The following is an 18925-nucleotide window of genomic DNA, read 5'->3' as shown; positions in this document are numbered from 1 at the left end:
CTAATAGTTGTATATGTAACGCACTAATTGTTATACAGTGAGAACTAGAGAAAATATTCCCCCATCTCCCTGATAAATTGATTGTGTCCTAAATCAACGCAAATCATCAAATTGCTCACGTCTGTTTTTGACCTATTGCGTCGTAAATCAAAACCAATGATTTCCCATTGGATCTTAGAATAAATATTGCCAGGGTTCAAAAAAAGAGGAAGAAAGTTTAACCACTATTCTTTATTTCTCCTTAACAGATCAGTGTCACTCTAGATAGATAAATAATATTTTTCCGTTTAATTGAAATGGGCCCATTCATTGAAAATAATGACAATATCCAGCAGCAAAGAAAAATAGTGGCAATAAAGCTTCATGAAAGGAGCAAATTGAAATTTTACTTCAAATATTGGAATGGAATACTTAAGTCATTAGCAACCGCAAACGTGGGCTAAAGCAACAAAAACATGAAACGAGAAAAGTAATAAACGTTTCTTAGCAAAAAAAAATGTTTTTGCGTCAAAATTATTAACACCCGAATACAATGACAACAATGAATGCACTGAACCTGCCTGTGGTAAAATGCTTCCATTTTTTTCGGTCCCATCATTAATCCTGATCATACAAAATTGCCAATTGAGACTCCAAGTCATGCTTAAGGCTTGTTACTGCTGCCCTCCCAGCACTTGAAATACTGGAACGTCTTACAAGACGACGAGGCGTTTTCAGGAACCTATGATCGTTTTTCAAAAAATCAAGCTTTTCTCCGCTTAAAGACTTTCGCTTTCCACGTATGGTTTCATCCTTACAAGATCTTAAGTCATTACTTATGCTTGGAAAGGGATTATCATTATTTCTCTGAGCCTGAGCGTTTCTGACTTTTAAGGAAGAGCTAGTTCTCTCTCTAATTTCTTTAGCTTTAGCTAAAATATCCTCTCTCGCTTTCGAATAGAGCCCAACAGTAGTCTCAACAACCTTATCTCTTTCTTTTAATCTTAGCTGAGCTTGATTGACAACTGATTCATGCTTCTTTAGTTCATCAGTAAGCTGCAGGAGCTCAGAATTACGCAGCACTGACCAATCTGTTTTAAGCAGAATTTCGTTTAAGTTAGAAATCAGCCTTCTTGTTTCTATTAATGAATCTGACTCATTAGCTTTACCTTCTTTGCCACTAACACAAGTTCTCGGTGAATTAATTTTTTCAACATATTGACTAGATGCCCCTTCATTTAGAGCCGGAACTGCTAATTTCTTATCAGTCGTTTTACTGACAGCGCTATTTCTTATTTCGTTAAGCTTTCCTTGTAATTGTTGAGTTGAACTCGATTTAACACCTTCAAAATAAGTATCTGATTTTTTGTTTGCATTTCTGAGCAGAGATGAATCATTGGAAGCATCTCTATCTAAAGATGAGTTTGGAGCAACAAGTAAGGGTGAACCATCTTGCTGCACAAGCACAGATCTTCTTGTGCTTCTTCTACCCTGGTGTTTCGGAGTTGTGGATTCACATTTTCTTTGAGAAGTTTGGGGTGTCTTTGACTTTCTTTTACTATTTGTAGGCGTTATTGCCCTAATATTTCCATCTTGTTCATCCTGGCTTTCACTCTCCTCAGTAATTTGGGAAAAATTATGAACCTCTTTACTCACACTTCTTAGAAATCGGTCTTTTGTGCCCATACTTTTCCTTAGATTAGAAGTTTCTTGTGGCTTCTTCCTATCAGCATTATTAAGTGTGGTCTCGTAGCCACCAGTAAGAGAGGGTCTCGAAGTCCGTGGCGGAGGAACTGGATAGGACACATATTGTTTGTTCTTTGCGAAGGTATTCCTCCTTTCTTCATTTTTGGTCATATTCGATATGACAGTATTATCATTATCGGCATCAAAGGTAATCTTTCGTATACCAGTAATCTCGTCATCTAATTCATCAAGATTAGGATTGAATATGGTCTGCCTTCTATTATTAGGCTTGAATGACTTATTGAAATTGTTAGTCTTGACAAGTTCTTTTTCTGTTTCTTTATTTTGGGCAAGACGAAGAGAGCGTCGGACGTTCAAACGATTTCGTGGCCAAAGCTGCCGCTGATCTACCTGAAAAACAACAAGAGACCTAAAACGTTCCAACAGACAATTTAATAGCGTTGAAGAGTTCAATAAAGTTTCAATTAAAAAATTCACTAGTGGTGAAATAAATACAACTTTTCATAGCGATTTCGAAGAAAGTTTTTGAAGGAATAAACCTTCCAAATGATTTTTAAGTTTTGCTTTGACAGTTGGCCTATGATGTTTAAACTGTTTTCATTGATATTTTCCCCTAACTCTGAATTACTTAGAATTGTGTATACAAAATTTAATATTGTGCATGTGAAATGCAATATATATGGCTATAAAAATATTCATCATATCACTATGTATTTACTTTTCATATTTCCCACATATAAAGGAACACAGAAACATCAGGATGAACTACCTACATTGGAATATATTCTATCAGTCGAGAGCAAAAGCAGCTAATTGACTAGAAATACTTTTGATCATCCCAGAAAAAAGCAGTTAATGGAATATTTTCGATAAACCTCAGACCCACCGTGGACTTGGTGATCGAGACCAAATAGTGTCCAGAGAATGTTTTGGACGATCGATTCTTTTTTTTCGATCGGCTTGAAACTTCCAGGATATATATCCTGAGCCAAGGATCTCTATAAGCACCAGTAAAATGTGCTAAAAGGGCGTAAGAGCATGAAATAAGTTTCAGATGTTCAATCTTTTAAAATAATACAGGATATGTACCTTGAGCCATAAGAACCTCAAACCGCAAAAAAAAAGTTCTAGACCAAAAGGGTTTAAGTCTATAAAATGAACGAAAAATCTCGAAATTTGCCATCTTTTGTAAAATCAAACCTAGCCCCAGGACTACTATGATGCGGGGTAGCATTCCGCATTAAATTGAAAAAAATGAGATCGAAGAAAACCTGGAAGTGCTAGCTCTTCCGACTCCTCTGTTACATGGGTTCACAGATGAACAAGAAGGAACTTTCAGGGTTTTTGGAACAATCCCAACCGTGGGCAGAATCCATCTTAGGGCAGAATCCCAATCCCATCCTTTTTTCAGCTTCCTTCTCGCTTATTGATTCAGTTAAATTTTCTGTAACATATATATCAACAACTGTCGCTATAACTGCAAGCACTAGGGGATTTATTTAAACCCAATTTGAGAATATTTCCATCTTTTAGACATCACATTGCGGGGCCGACGGGAATAGATAAAGAAAATGAATAATATAAATCCATACAATCACATAATTAGTAAGAAGAAACTTTTCTTTTAGCACCCCCAATTTTTCTCTTAGCACTTTTTGAACATTTTGGTAAAATTTTTGATGTGTTGAAAAAAAACGGGATATTATAAATAATAACATGACAATATTTTTAAATTAAGCATAACACTTGTGTCATGAATACTTTCCCAAAGAATTAAACATTGTATTTTTCCCACAGACTCGTATTAAAGTCTTTATAAATTGTAGGTGAATTTCTCCTCTTGAAAAAGAGATGGTAAACCCAGTTTTGAATTTTGAGCATCCTTAGAGATTTTATAATCACAATTGAAATTTAAAACAAGACTAACTTCATGTTCCATGTTTTCAGGCTGATTCAATTTCATCGAAAATATAGATGGGATTGGCTGGCAAGGCGAATCGACCATAGCAGGTGTCTCGAAATTTCTCACATTCACAACTGTAGTTGTTTCGTCAAAAGCCAATGCTTTCTTTGCGGTTGTGCTACCTATAAAAACACACAAACATTTCTAATACCTTACTTTATACAATCGCTAATTGTCCACATGACCTAGCCAGTAGCTAATCTATAAACAAGTATATGATGCTAAGAAGCTGGAAAAGTTTTTCCAGAATAATTTTACTGATTAGCTGGTTTTCAGATGCTCAAAAAAGATGCTAAAAAAGCTTTTTTATTCCTTTTTTTATGCTAGAAGGCTAAAGGCAAGCAAGTATATGCCATTACTATACAGATCTGGTTTCATTAAAAGGTGGTATATATTATACTTAGTTTGGTAAGTACACCTTGTTTAGTTTCTCGACTGGGAAATCGAATTTAAACTTTCAGTGTTTTTTGGTAGGGGGGAACGGGTGACCAGAATTTATGTTTGAGGTAAGGGCCAAACTATTTTTTATCCTTTAAGGACAAAAAAGCATACGTTGTGTTTTTTCTCTTTGTATGCCTGTCATCTCACAGGCTCTTTGGGTAGTTAATGCATGAAATTTTCAATTGAAAAATGAACAAGATGAAATAAAGCTTAACACAGGAGAAAATAGCTTTTTACTCAAAGCTAAATGATGCTTTCAAATATTGCGAATTATTAATGATTTGGAAAGTTGGATGAAGGTAAAAATATTTTATAGACTTGAAATAAAAAGAGGAAGAAGAACAGCAATGAAACAAAGCGGTATCTTACAGGAATCGAGTTATTTATTTCGTGATGACTATAATATTTTGTTAGTTTTAAGGTTTCAACAAAAAAAAGAAGAGCATTCAAAATATATTTTGTTCACAATGTAGCAGTCTACCAATTACCAACTGATATTTATCAAGTTTTAATCGGATATCAATTTTTTATGTTTAAATGGTTGTTTTAGGTTTCAATTCTTTATTCATTGCAATTCTCTTCGTGTTGAGTTCTACATTGGCTATTTAGGTTACTTTTCTTTGAATCAGAATAACTTTTTACATACATATTTAATTTTTTTTTAATTAACATAGCTTTAATGCGTATTATTAATAATAGTAACCTATCTCTAATTTCAGTAATAGCAATTCTAGTACAAGTACCGAAATAAAAGTGCTAATACCAAAAAAATTACCGGAATAATTGTAATACAGTGACCAGCTTCCCACCAAACGAAATACTATCACTGTCTTCCCAACTCCTTATTTCTCCCTACCGTTGTGTCCAGAGCCTCCTTTACCATTACCATAATCACAACCATGTGTAATTTTGAGTATTCATTTGGGTCCTGAGACGGGCCACAACACTTCAGGGTGCAAACTGGGGGAGGGGGAGGGGTAAACATAACGGGGCTCCTATCCTTTTTTTGTTCCTCTACTAATATTAAACCATTGGCCAAGAGTTCGAATGCGTGACAATGGGCCAAATTTTTTCACTGATCAGTGTTGTTTGTTCCTCAGGAGTGAATTGACTATATAGAGTGGAGCAGGTTGAAAATTCGGCGAACTTAACTTATTGTGTTGAACTGACAATATTGAGTTTATTCTACTGATTTGAATGAGTTGAGCCGTCTATCTTTTGTTGGGTGAGTTGCATATAATTCATTGAGATGACTCAATTGAATTGTCTTTCTTGAATTTCTTGAGCTAAGTTGATTATATTCGGTCAACTAGATTAAAGAGTGATTGAAGTGTCAGGCCTTCTAATTGTAAATCTTGACATGTTTCAGATTTCAGCCAAGTTTAGCATGTTTTCTTTTAGTGGGGTGACAAAGCTTCAAAAATCAAGAATCCTTCAGTGTTTAAGAAAGCAAGAAAATTGGTACGACTACGCTGAACAATCCTTGAAGTGGAGGCAAAAAAGTATGTCACTATAACGTTGTCAAAACGTTGCATAACATTGCGAATCGTCGGAAAAACTTCAATCAGATTTTGAAAGCCAAAGATAGATGATCTTCGTTGCTCGTCTCAATTTCATCCTCACATCAAAAGAACGTCGTCTAAATATTAAACGAGTCGCCTTTATTGAAAAAAAAATGCAATCTATTTTACTGATTTATGATAAATCAGTAATCTTAAGGTCCCCCCCCCCCTCTTTTGCATACAAGTCCATTCGACATTGTTCGTCATGAGTCAAACCAAAAATCTCGATCATCCCTTAGTTCTATGGCTATAGTTCTATAGTTCTATGACATAATTTTTATACAATCCTGAAAAAGGCTTATGTCAGCTTAACCTAACCTCACTCAAACTATCTGTGAGAAGCAAAGCTGGCATGAGCCTTTTTCAGGATTGTATAAAAACGATGTCATTTTCACTTGTTGATAGATAGTCTATCATCCGTCCATCCATCCTAGGGCCGAACTAAGGTCACTTGTTGTCACATCCCAGAACTAAGGATTAAGGGACGATCGAGATTTTTGGTTTGACCCATGACGAACAATGTCGACTCTGTTATAAACTGTTCCAGTTCTTTTTTTTCATACAGGAGAACTACAGTCAACAAACCGGGTCATTTACCGCGTATGTCAACAATAAGATTTTTCCGAGGAGCAACACGACCCGATCAAGAATAGGAATGCGGTGTTGCATTTTATTTTAGAGTGCAATGCTAGCCGGAATAAAGCTTCAATTGATTATCAATCACACGGTAAATCAGTAAGCTATCTCTCTAGAGATAACTTACTAAGTGGGAAAGAAGTGATTCTGCTGAAATCTGTCATACCAGGCCTCTTCAGTAAATCCGTCAAGGATGAAGAAAATGGTTTGGACATTGTAAAATTATTTTTCAAATCGAGAAAAGAAAAGCGTTGACTGCCTAAGCCCGTCATTTTTGAGCCTATTGAGGCTTCAGCATGCCAAGAAGAGATATGTGACCGCGTAACAACTCAAATAAATGATATGTGTCGTCGTTTTGAAGGCTTCATGGAAAGTGTGAATAAAAGTGACTTGCAGAAAGGAACTGACTTACACTAAATTTCACTACCTGGCCAAACGCCTACACAACACCATCTTACTCCGTAGTTGTCACCAACACTTTACCACTGTAAACCCCATCGGAAAGGAAAGAGCTTATAGAATCTGCGAATGGTGAACCCTTAATGCTTCTTATAACTTAGACCAGGGGACGAAATGGTAATAGTTAGCTTTTGTACAGAGGGCTACTGCAGATAAAATAGCGCTAACGAAAAAAAAAGGTTCTACAGCAAAAATAAAAACTCCCTTGTATACCGATATAGTTAAATTAGTTCCCGATTCATAAGTGGTGACGATATGCAAGGTCTAGTAACCGGTTGTGAGAAAGCTGAACACGCTTTCAAGCTATATTTTCAAAGCAGAGTACCCTTGAAATTGTCGAAAAAATACCGACCAAAACTGACTTGAAGGCATCAGAATCCAAGAATTTATTTACCTCCAGAAACGTTGCTTCAGTTGTCATAAGATCGGCCAGAAAGCGACTCAGCGTAAAAATGCAAAGAAACGTGACCATTGCCCTCAAAGTACAACTAAAGAAAATCCGTGTCAGAACTTGATCCGTTTTCTGAACTGTCAAAGCACCAAACTTATGTTCAACCATGCTTGCTGCCCACCAAACAAGACTGTGAAATCGACAAACCAATCTAATCGGGATGGTCGAGCCCTATATTAGAAAGCAGTTCATGTCATGGAGCTTTAACGGTGATCTCATTACCGGAATAACCATGACAGAGCAACTTTGCCTTACTGAAGAAATTATATGTATGCAGGAATATTTTATCTCCACTGGAAGTATGAGCCTATCACATGTGCTCCCTGTTGAATACGTAAAAAAGCTCCAAAACAAGGATACCCCTCAAGTAGATTTGCAAAAATAGTAAGTATAAATATTAATTCCAGACTGTTAGCAAAATCTGACCATTTCCTTGCAAGTAAAGTGGGTGACACTGTCAATGTGAATTTATACCTGCCAACAGACTATAAGGACAACATTTCTGGAAGAAAGTTTGCTCTGGTATATAAAGAATTGCGTAAATGTGTGTGTAAAATTAGTCATTTGCACCTTCAATGAGTTATTTCTGGAGGACTTAAGCTGTGATATGACGAAAGGTAGTTGTCCACCTATGGCTCTACCTCTTAGTCTTATTCCAGAGTGCTCTTCTACCTAAGTCGGCTGATTTTAAATTACATACGCCCTTCAAAATCAGTCTAATCTAGATCACACATTTGTTTCCAGTAGTATCGTCGGCGCTGAAGTAAGCGTAGCTGTGCTCAGTGATTTTTTTGTTTCTGATTATTCGCCATTGTCTTTCAACGTTGTGGCTCCATTTAACCTTGCGCGAGTAACCAAGAAATTTAAGTTATGCGTATTTTATATGATGCGTATTCACTTCTCTTTCTAAAGATTACGCCCATATGTATATCCCTTTATGCATCTTATGGTTGCCTAGTTCGGAGCAGTAGCTTCTCTAGTAATTATAAACGTGTGCAAATTTTACAAAATAAAGCGGTAACAGTAATTTGTAAGTATATAAGGGATACAAATGATAGATAGACAGATAGATCGATTTATTCACGCAAAAGCCCTAATTGGCCATGGTGACATAAAGAAATAAGCAAATCCAAAATCCAATCTCCCCCCGACCTTCCTAAGATATATTTCCTGGCGTAATTCTCTCAATTCCTTACATTCCTCTAAAAAATGATGCAAAGACTCATCCATCTCTCCAAAAATAGGGCAACTGTAAGGACCATCCCTCAATCTAGCTCTCCCTAAATATTTCCTTCGTTTTCCAAGAGGCATAAAATTCCCCCTTACAGATATTACCATTTCAAATCTTCCAGACTTAATATTATTTTTGATAAATTTCTTCGCCCCAATTCTCCTTGACCTTCGCATATAGCCCCAGGGACGGCGAGGTGGCCTTCTCAGCTTGCCACACCTGAACTTCTTGAGACTCTACCCTAGTAGCAACCAGCATAGATACAGTCATTACCATCCCTCCTATCCCATTTCCATCATTCCGACAATTACCTAGCCCTGCATGGTCTAATATATTTTTCACCTGATTTGGCCACGAATCCTTCCTCCTATCTTGAAACATCATTAAAAATGCTTGTTTAACTAGCATATTATCTTCTATCGATGACATTCTTTCCCAATAATCAAACATACTTGTCTCATACACTTTATTTCTAAATCCCCTCTCAGCACTAACCCATTAAGCTTATTATCAAGGTCTAACATACGCTTTAAAAACCTCAACTGGACTATTTTCAAATTTACCCCCTTATCAAACCCCCAAAGCTACGCCCCATAATGCAAAGCCGATCTAATCCTAGCATTAAAAATATACTTTAGCAATCCTACGTCCCTAATTTCCTTAATACTGCTTTTACTTAACACTCCTAGTAGTCTATTTCCCTTACTTTCTTCCACTTCCCATCTGACGATAGCCTACAGCCTAAGTACTGAAATTCATCTAAACGGTCTAGTGTCCTACCTTTGTACGTAAACTTACACTGCGAATCAATCTGTTCTCCACTTTTCCTAAAAACCATAACCACCAGCTTCTTTACGTTTAATACTAGTTTCTTATTCCTAAAATAAGAAGATGCTAGATCTAGCAGTTGCTGCAAATGTTATTTACTTTCTACTATTAGTGCTATGTCGTCCGCAAAAATGAATGCAAGAACACTTGTACTTGAAAGTTTAATTATTGAGGTGCCTCTACCTATCAAATGTTCTTCAAACTCATTAATATACAATGAAAGTAGCCTTGGGGAAGTTGTACATCCCTGCTTAACATCAAATCTACTCCTAATAACAAAATCTTTACTTACCCGTACTAAAACTTTGACTATTTTATACATAGAAGCTACAATCCTAAAAATTACGCTTGGTAGCCGTATTAATAACGATTCTATTATTAAGCTTCAATCTACTCCATCAGACGCCCGTTTTATATCCAAAAATGCACCAAATAGCCTGCCCTCTTTTCTCCTAACTTATTTCCTAATCATCCCTAATAAAATAAAAATCTGATTTATAGGACTATAGCCTTTTCTGAACCCTGCCTGCGAATCTGATAAAGTTCTATTTTGGTCTATTCAACTATCTATCCTACGACATAATATCTCAGCGAAAACCTTACGAAGCACATTACCTAGGCTAATACCTCTATAATTCCCTAAATCTAATCAATCCCCCTTTTTAAATAACGGCAATAGAATAGACGTAGAGCAAGACAAAGACCATTCTGCACTATACAATATACCAGAAAATGTCCCAGCTATAACAGGCAGCAGCCACACCTGTCCCCACTTCCAAAGTGCGGCTGGAATTCCATCTATACCTGGAGGGGACCCACCTCTCATTCCTTTCATTTTCTACCAAATTTCATTTACCTGGATGGGAGCAGCCAAATCATAGTCACTTTCTTTCATTAGACCATTTACTATATCACTTACTGCAGATACCAGATCCACCCTCAAACTAATTTCTCGTTGATCCTTAATCGCTTCATTCTCTCCCTTCTAAATATGAAGGCCAAGAATCTACTGCTGGTATACCATCATAAACCTCTATCCCTCCTATAGATTTCTTAACTGTACACCAAAAGGTCCTAATATCCCCATCTTTTATTCTTTCTTCAGTTACTCACCTGTCTTACATATCGGTGCATGCTAATGTTACAAGTCTTTTAAATTGCTTAATGTAGGCCGAGCCCCTGATTATCAGGCAGCATATTTTTTTTTACTGGTGGCTTAATAAGTTAGTTCTAAAGTACTTCTTGATTTTATTTTTCACATAGTTACCTTCACGGAGATGATGCAAGGAACTGCAACGACTTGTAGAGCATAGGTTTGGTTTCTAAATAAACATTTGTGCTCTAGCGTGTGTAATGCATTACCGGTGAGCATTAGGCCGGCAGGACACCTACTCTCGTTCAAAAATCGATTAAAAATAGTTTTTTTTTTCATGACAAAATTCTTTTTTCGGATGTGAACATTGATAGAGTGGTTTAAACATGTTTATACTTAGTATTTTTATGGTTTGATTTCATTTTTTTATGTTATTTTCTTATCCTTTCTATCTTTATATTATTTTGTGCAATTATTTAGTTTATCAATTAATCTTGAATATTTTTTTTCTAGTGCTGCGTCACTGATTACATTTAGCCGTTGACTAATGTTAAACGATCAGTGTTAAATAATTTAGATCCTTTCAGGAAAATATTCTTGAATGATCTTGATTTCGAAGAGGTTTAATCTGTCCTTATGTACAAATTAACGGAAAGGAGCCTTGTAATCCCAAATTATGCAAATTATAAATTCTTGCAAGATCCTAATCTGGTCATCAAACACATTTCATGAAATACGTAGGCTACTGACCGTGTTTCGAGGTTGAACTTCTATATTACAGCTTTGTCCTAAGACTTCAAATCATCATTCTCAAAAATCTGAGAAACCAACTTTGGGAAAAATCGAATAGTTTTATCAAATATGCACTCCGCATGCTTTGGTTTAGACTATATAAAACATTAACCCGAAATTTTTAACTAATAGCGTCAAAAGTCTCGAAACACCAACGTTGGCGATGACCAAACACTATTTGCAAAATATGAAGTTAACGTTGGGGATGATCAGACGCTATTTGCGAAACATGAAGTTAACCTTGGATATTTGATTTCTCGAATACACAAGTCTCGAAATAACAACGTTGAGGATGACCAAACACTGTTGAAATATGAAGTTAACGTTGGATATTTGAATTCTCGAATACACAAGTCTCGAATGGGGATTACCAAACACTATTTGCGAAATATGAAGTTAACGTTGGATATTCGAATTCTCAAATACACAAGTTTCAAATACCTACGTTGGGGATTACCGAACATTATTTGTGAAATATGAACTTAACGTTGGATGTTTAAAGGCTACCTGGCCTTCCTTCGCCTATTCTATAAATATTCTGTTGACTTTAGACTGTTTTCATCATCATCATTATAGCCCGTCACAAGAAAAATTGGCAGGCCCGGAAAAGACAAGAGTAAAAACAAGAAAAACAAAAACTAACAAGCAAAAGAAAATCATACTTCGACAACTACAAACACGGGACTTATAAGAAATTATTAAAGAAAGGAAGAGTCCTAGCATTCAGTAGAAAAATTCAGAAAAAATTCAGTTCACACCAATTTTCAACAGTTTTTGATTAGTAAAGAGCCGATTAAGCCAGTTTGTTTGTTGCACGCTAGCTAATTGTTGCACGAAAATGAGTGAGATTCCAAAAAAAAAACTCAATCAATCGAAAGTTATAACTTACCTCCAGGTGCCTTAAATGTGTCTTGTCTTCTTGGGCGTGGAATACTTTTCTTTTCACTTTTTTTGGCTGTTAAAAGGAGCACTCCCGTAGGCCTTACCGGCTTAAAATTACAACTTCTTCGTCTTTCAATGTTAACCCTTTCCCCCAGAGGGATAGAAAATGGGTTGGTCTAAAATAAAGAACTGAGGAATTAAAAAAAAAAAAACTAACTTGGCAATGTAAGTTTTTTTCAGATTCAATTTAATTTAAAGTGCTAGCAATTTTTCTGGAAATTGCCACATTCTTACTGATTTTGTGATTTTTGTTTGTCCACTATAAATGAATTATTTAATGAACCTTGAAGATTAGAATTTCAGACGGAATTACAATGAATCAGCTTATCGTTCACTTAATGCTCGGAATTATTATCAGCCATGTTCAAAAAACGAGGAGACCTATGCCCCATCTTTCCACAATATCATAAATTTCGCGTTTTCTATATGTTTTACATCCTACGATTCACGCTGTTTTGACGAATCTCCACCCTAGGATGTTTTGTATGCTGGCACAATAACCGGAAAACAAACTTCAGAATCCTATTATAAAAGTCGCCGTTTAAACTTTGGACGTAAAATCAAATCATTTATTAAAAAAACTAAAAAACAACATGAAAATAGTCACAAGGACATCAAATCAGGAAGCTGGAAGAGAAAATAAATCTGGAGACAGGATAACTATATGAAAGGTAAAACTAAAAACGACATCTTTTTAAATGTAATACATTCAGAGCATATGAAGTACTGTATTTCAACTTTTCCCCTCCCTTTGATTTATCATACTATTTAAACCTTAAAAATAGAGGGGGAGGTGAGGGGGACCAAGAATTCCTTTCCCAACACAGAAAGAACTTAAACATAGCATTTAAATATAAAAAACATTTTTTTTTCAAGCGTTAGGCCACAAATACCTGCACTCAGAGTGAAGTGTCCCCTCGAGATTGGTCTGAAGGACCACTTTCCTGAAAAATTATTGCAAAAAACGCACTGTTTCCCAATAGTGACCCCAACTCTATTCATTAGAAAAAAGCCCTGTCAGTCCCCTAAAGATCAAATCTGTATGCACTTCTGAGACCACATATTATTCAAACAAGCAAAATCAACAACTATGACTAGTTACGTTTGAATTAAATTTCCCAGCCACTTTCTTTCCAGGTGCAAAAACTTGAAAATTGCAATTTTTTCTACCTCTCCATAATTGCAATTCAAATTTTGGAGGCAACCCTTATAATACGACGTAGTTATAAACTATTTTGTGATTTAACATGCTGTCATTTGGGTCCTTTTTTATTGACTTATTTTTTCACAGAGCTTATCACGCGTCTTTGGGTATGGGAGGGGGAATTAAAAAAACAAACAATTTATATGAAAAATGTAGAAGATTATGCAACAAATTGTAAACGGTTGCTGGGGACGCGGGGATAGGAGCACGAGCATGGACATATCTCACTGCAAGGATAGAGGCAGTACGATAGCCTGGTAATTGAAAATATCAACACCAAGAGTCTTCGAGTATACTGATCCCTACTTCTGAAGACAAGACAGATAAGAGCAGTGTTTGGGAAGTAATTAATTACAAGAATTAAAATACGTATTTAATTACTTTTCAAAATATTTAAATATGAATTTCATTATAAATGAGATCAAGTAATTTAAATACGTATTTAATTATTTTTTTCTGTATTTAAATACAAATTAATTCTTTCAACATTCCTAAATACTTTTGTCTATCTAACACAGTTTTCGAGAGTATTCCCTGTTTTTCGGACTGCATTTTGCATAGTTAGCCTTTTAAGATGTTGATTTAGAAGGGGACCCATGGGAACACTGTAATAGACGTTAGTTATATTTGTAAAGTAGACGTATATAAAAACAACAAAAGTTCAGTATCCAAGGCAAAATTTTTAATTGGTCCTCATCGTTAGTATTCAGTTTTTTGAGTAAGGAAAGCATTTTAAAGCGTTTTAACTGAACTGGACTGAATATACTAAAATTAAACTGAAAAGTATAATATCTGTGTCATAAAAAGTCCAAGACACTAAAATTAGGTGGAACATATGCGGAGAAGCCGTTTTTGAGAAGTTATTAAAATTTCTTAGTTAGTACTTCAAGCTTTTACTTCTTATCAGGCAAATAATAACATCGGGTTAAAACTCATGTGGAGATGAGACAGGTGATGAGCATAAAAATAGTTAGCTCATAACACCTCTTATGAGCCAGTTTTTCACTACTGGTAGTGATTCTTTTCATAACAAGTTTTGTTTTTCTCTCCTAAAGTTAAAAGGTTAACTAAGCAATTTTAAACTTTTTCCTTCAACATTAAAAACAAGTTTTGAGAAGCAACATAACTTTTAATTTAGATAATTTGTGGGTCTTTAGGATGGAGTATGCAACATACTTTAGGACACTCAGACTAAAGCGTGGATTTGCAAACTGTAAGGAGACTAAGGCTAATTTTTTCTATTGTGTCAGTCCATGTAAGCCTGCAGAAGAGGTTTTTGGGCATTTACTTTCCTACCGCTAGACTGCTTTGCCTTGTTTTGTAGCAGAAAAATTGAAGTATCTGAAAAATGGGGAACAAAAAAGGACAATTGTTCACAAGTGTTTTATTTCTGTCCAAATATCTAAAACAAAATAAAGAATTTGTTTCTAAACTTTATCCCACTTGTATCTTGCTCTGTTGAGGTTTTTTTTTTTTTTTTTTTTTTTTTTTTTTTTTTTTTTTTTTTTTTAGCTGGGCAGTGATGAAACGCAGATTCGTATCCCACTAAAAGAACACGCTTTGCTAAAAATCGTGTTTAAAGAAAACATTTGTCTACAATTTATTGCTTTGTCAGGTAGGTGCAGGTGTCTGAAAACGTTTCATTTCTAGCATGTTCATCTGTCACTGGCTTATAATCTATGTTTGTACAAGGAGATCCAGGAGAAAAAAGAAGAAGAAAGAGCGTGTTTTAACAGACACCCTTGATGGTAATGAGTCAGAGACGTCAGAGTCAGGAGAGGATGTCAAACCTATAAGTCAACCTGAGGATTGCAGCAGTTTGGATTCTGAATCCATGACAAAACAGCCTCCTAGAAAAAGAACTCCGAGCAGAAAAAGCCAAGTGAACTTTCTCAGAGGCAAACTGATGATCTCATAGTGGACTACATAATTGAAGAAATGCGGCCTCTTATGACTGTGGAGAACAAAGCTTTCAAAAACCTTGTGCAAGACTTGGCTCCTTATCCAGGAATTATATGTCAAGACACCCTTCTATTGGTATAGACCAGTGATTCCTAGAGATGATGACAAATCTAAAGTAGAAATTTGCTGACTTGAATTATGTGTGCACTACAGCAGATATATGGACTGCAAATCATTAAAGCTACATTGGTGTTATTGCACATTGGCAAAAAGATGACCCTAGCTGAGGATCGGCTGCAATCACTCGTCAAAGATTCAAAGACAGACATGATTATTCTTCTTGTGCCGATCCTCTTAACAATATTCAGAAAAAATACGGCCTCCCGTACACAAAAATTTTAAAAATTGACAATGGCAGTAATTTCTTGAAAGCTTTCAGGAAATTTGCATATCCAGTCAGCCCCACTGACACTATACCTGACAGAAATGATGATAATGGAGATTTTGAAAGCGAAAATTACACCTCCGTAATTGTTTCAATTGGGAATTTGCTTAACTTGCAGACAGAACAGTGGGATGAAACAGAAAAATCTGGAAGTGAATACTACTTATCCCCTCAGTTGGGTTGTACGAGCCACACGCTGAATCTTGTTGCTAGTAAAGATAGTGAAACAGCCATGTCGAATGTGCCGTGTAGATACCTGGAGCATGCTTCAATGGGGAAGTGTCAAGCACTGTGGAATGCGACGAGGCAGAGTTCAAAAGCCTCTGATAAAGTCTAAGATTTAATGTCAAAGCAGCTGATTGTTCCCAATGCAACTAGGTGGAATTCTCGACCTGATGCTGTAAAAAAGATTGTCGATGTGCGAGATCAGACTGGGCAGGTTTACACCAAACTAAACCTACCAAAGTTAAAGGCTATTGAGCTTGAGTCCCTCGAGGAGTAGGCCAAGGTAACTGAGCCTGTTACCAGGACACTTGGCATACTACAGGGGGACAAGAGTTGTTTTCTGGGAATGCTGTCGCCCAAGTTAATTGCACTAAGAAAGAAAATGATTGACACGAAACAAAAACGCTCTATCAAGCACACACAAGCTCTAGTGGAGGCGACCTTGGATAATTTAGAGAACCGGTTTGTACAGGCTTTCACAATGCAGCTAAGTGAATCTAGTTTCAAGGAGTTAGCAATAGCTAGTGGAAACCACCCTGATTTCAAGGGAAGATGGATACCGGGAGATATCCGTGACAGAATCATTTGTGTTTTTTGCCGAAATGAAACATATTTTGCTAGCCAAAGCTGTGATGCCGAGCACAGCAAAGCGACATTGATCAAGTTTGATGACTTTTTACTTCCGACAGTGATGGTGTTGCGACGAGCACGAATTTTTTTTCGGCTGTAAGATGACAATTCAGTTATTGAGGCTCATTGACGATAAAACCGTTCGATATCCTTGAAAGTATATCCAGACGTTGTCAGTCTTCCAAAAGTTCAATACTGCCATACCATTGCCTGCTCCACGAGAACGTCTTTTTTTCTGTTTGGGGTTCGGTTTTCACTGCAAAGCAGACTCAGCTTGGAGATAGAAGGTTTGAGAAACTTTTGTTGCTAAAAGCAAACTCCCAACTTTGATAAGGAATTTCTTAAGAATTTTGATCCTAAACGGTGCGCTTTGAGAAAAAGGGGTTTTGCAGCTAGAGTAGTTTGTATTTTAAATACTTATTTTCTAATTACATATAAATGACTTACCTGGCAATGTATTTCCAATTACAAATTAATTACTTTATGGTATGATTAATTTGTATTTGTAGTTAACTACATTTTAAAAGTATTTCCCACAACTCTGGATGAGAGTTAGGTACTAAGCTGATTGAAGAGATATCGTCAACAGCTTCCGAAGTCTAGGAAGGACGAAGACCTGAGTCTAGAAAAGCCCAGATAGAAATTCTTAGGCTATAGCAACATAGAAGCTACCGACTGCTCAGGGCCCTTAAAGCAATTTCTCGCCTTTGAAAATGCCGTTTATAAACAATTGAAATAATATTTCCAATGAAGTCTTGCATCTTCAAGAACTTGTAAATCTAAACGTCTTTTCCAAACAAGCAAAAGTTTATATGCGTAATTATATATTCGGCATAGCTAGATTTTTTCACTTTGGCTTTGAAATTAAAAACTGAAAACAAAATACTCACTCTCCAATCCTCTGAAGGCATGTCAACTGGATTTTTAACTGGTAGCAATTTTGGCTTTTTTGTAGAGGGATTGACATTCATATTAAACGTTGTCGGACCATCAACGTCCGATGTTATCTTCCTCTTATTGACCAAACGATGGGGTGTGATAGGACAAGGCGTTTTTGGTTTCTTATTACCTAAACACAAAGTAAAATGATCTGTATAATATTTGAGAAGTAAGAACTCAAAACTTCTTACTGGGCGAAGTGTTAACCTGAAAAAGCACTTTTTTGCATTTTCAACCACTCTGAAAAGTCTTCCCCATTACATGTGTAATACTACGAGCATTATCATAGGAACACGCATGCTTAACCTTTTAAAGAGGGAAGGGAGTATTAATTTTATTGCTCATGAGAACATTCAAAGCCTCAAATAAACTCAGTGCACTTAAAAATTAGACAAGGTTTTTCATCTTCCAATAAAAGTAAGAGCAGACTTGAAAGTACATTAGACTCATAGCACACCCATACAGGCTCAAGGTACCTTCATAAAAAGCACTGTGTGATAATATAAGTTTTATACTTTCATTAAACGAAATATATTCTTTTGTTTGCGCAGATACATTATTTTTCATGTAACTTTCCTGTAATCATGTTTCCTGTTTTCATGTAACTTTCCTGTAATATCTTTTCCTGTAACTCTATGATGATTTAGCACATTCTCAAAATGTTTTGCTCATCTTTCTTAATTCTTTCCTTATTACTGATAGTGGCCCTTTCCTATATTGAACTGGGAAAAGGCCAGATTGGCCATTCCCTCTCAATTTATTAACAGGTCAGTACAGTACTGTATTATTATGTCGTCTGACTTCATTTTCCAGATCTTCAGTAATTCTATCAATGGTCTCCACTTCGCACCTCCTTAATTCATATTTTAATTTTTTGTCCACTTTCTTTACATTCTTCTTATTTTCAAATGACCTATCACTCAAATAATTCTTGCACAAGCCCCTCCCCCTCTCTATTAAACGTAAAGCATTCTCACTAATATTCCTATCTGCATTTCTAGCTTTCTTCCTTAAGACACCATTAGCGACTTCACAAACTATTTTCTTAATAAGTATTCCACCAATCTTTTACATTGTTAAATTTTAGAATATCCAGTTTAGTACTCAACTGTTCCTGCAATGTTTCTCATATATTCTCATCCTGGAGTCTTCCAGCGTCACAGCTTTCCGGGAGGTATTTACCCTACCCCTCGGCTTCAGATTAAGCCTATACACTACTAGAGGCTGATCTTCCTCTTAGTATCGATCATGTCAGTCTTCGGTTTACAATAACAAATAAATAAGGTTAGCTGTCTTACACTTATGCGAATACCAAGTTAACTTTGGACCATTTTGTGACCAAAAACTGCATTGGTTATAATTAGATTGTTATACCTACAAAATTGCAGCAGTTTGTAATCATTAATGTTTTCAATTCTCACACAAAATTTACCTAGACTAGCATACTGTCTATCCCTACTTCTACCAACCTGGGCATGAAAATCCCCAAACAAAAA

The 18925-nt window shown here is 36.0% G+C and overlaps 1 protein-coding gene across 1 annotated transcript in view; it reads right to left on the bottom strand.

The window, feature by feature from the left end:
• Window positions 1-291: 291 nt before the first annotated feature.
• Window positions 292-18925, bottom strand: part of LOC148948636 (uncharacterized) — a 55985-nt gene continuing 37351 nt past the window's right edge. Inside the window, exons 3-6 of the mRNA XM_089094023.1 lie at window positions 17381-17559; window positions 12032-12200; window positions 3614-3771; window positions 292-2076 (exon numbers count right to left, since the gene is read on the bottom strand). Coding sequence (XP_088950149.1) covers window positions 598-2076; window positions 3614-3771; window positions 12032-12200; window positions 17381-17559 — 1985 coding nt within the window. The 3' untranslated portion in view covers window positions 292-597. The remainder of the gene's footprint in view (window positions 2077-3613; window positions 3772-12031; window positions 12201-17380; window positions 17560-18925) is intronic.

This window comes from Artemia sp. Qi Xiang Cuo, chromosome 9, assembly GCF_049724085.1.
Source record: "Artemia sp. Qi Xiang Cuo chromosome 9, ASM4972408v1, whole genome shotgun sequence".
In the NCBI taxonomy this organism is placed as follows: Eukaryota; Metazoa; Arthropoda; class Branchiopoda; order Anostraca; family Artemiidae; genus Artemia; species Artemia sp. Qi Xiang Cuo.
This window is presented reverse-complemented; position numbering and strand designations above follow the sequence as displayed.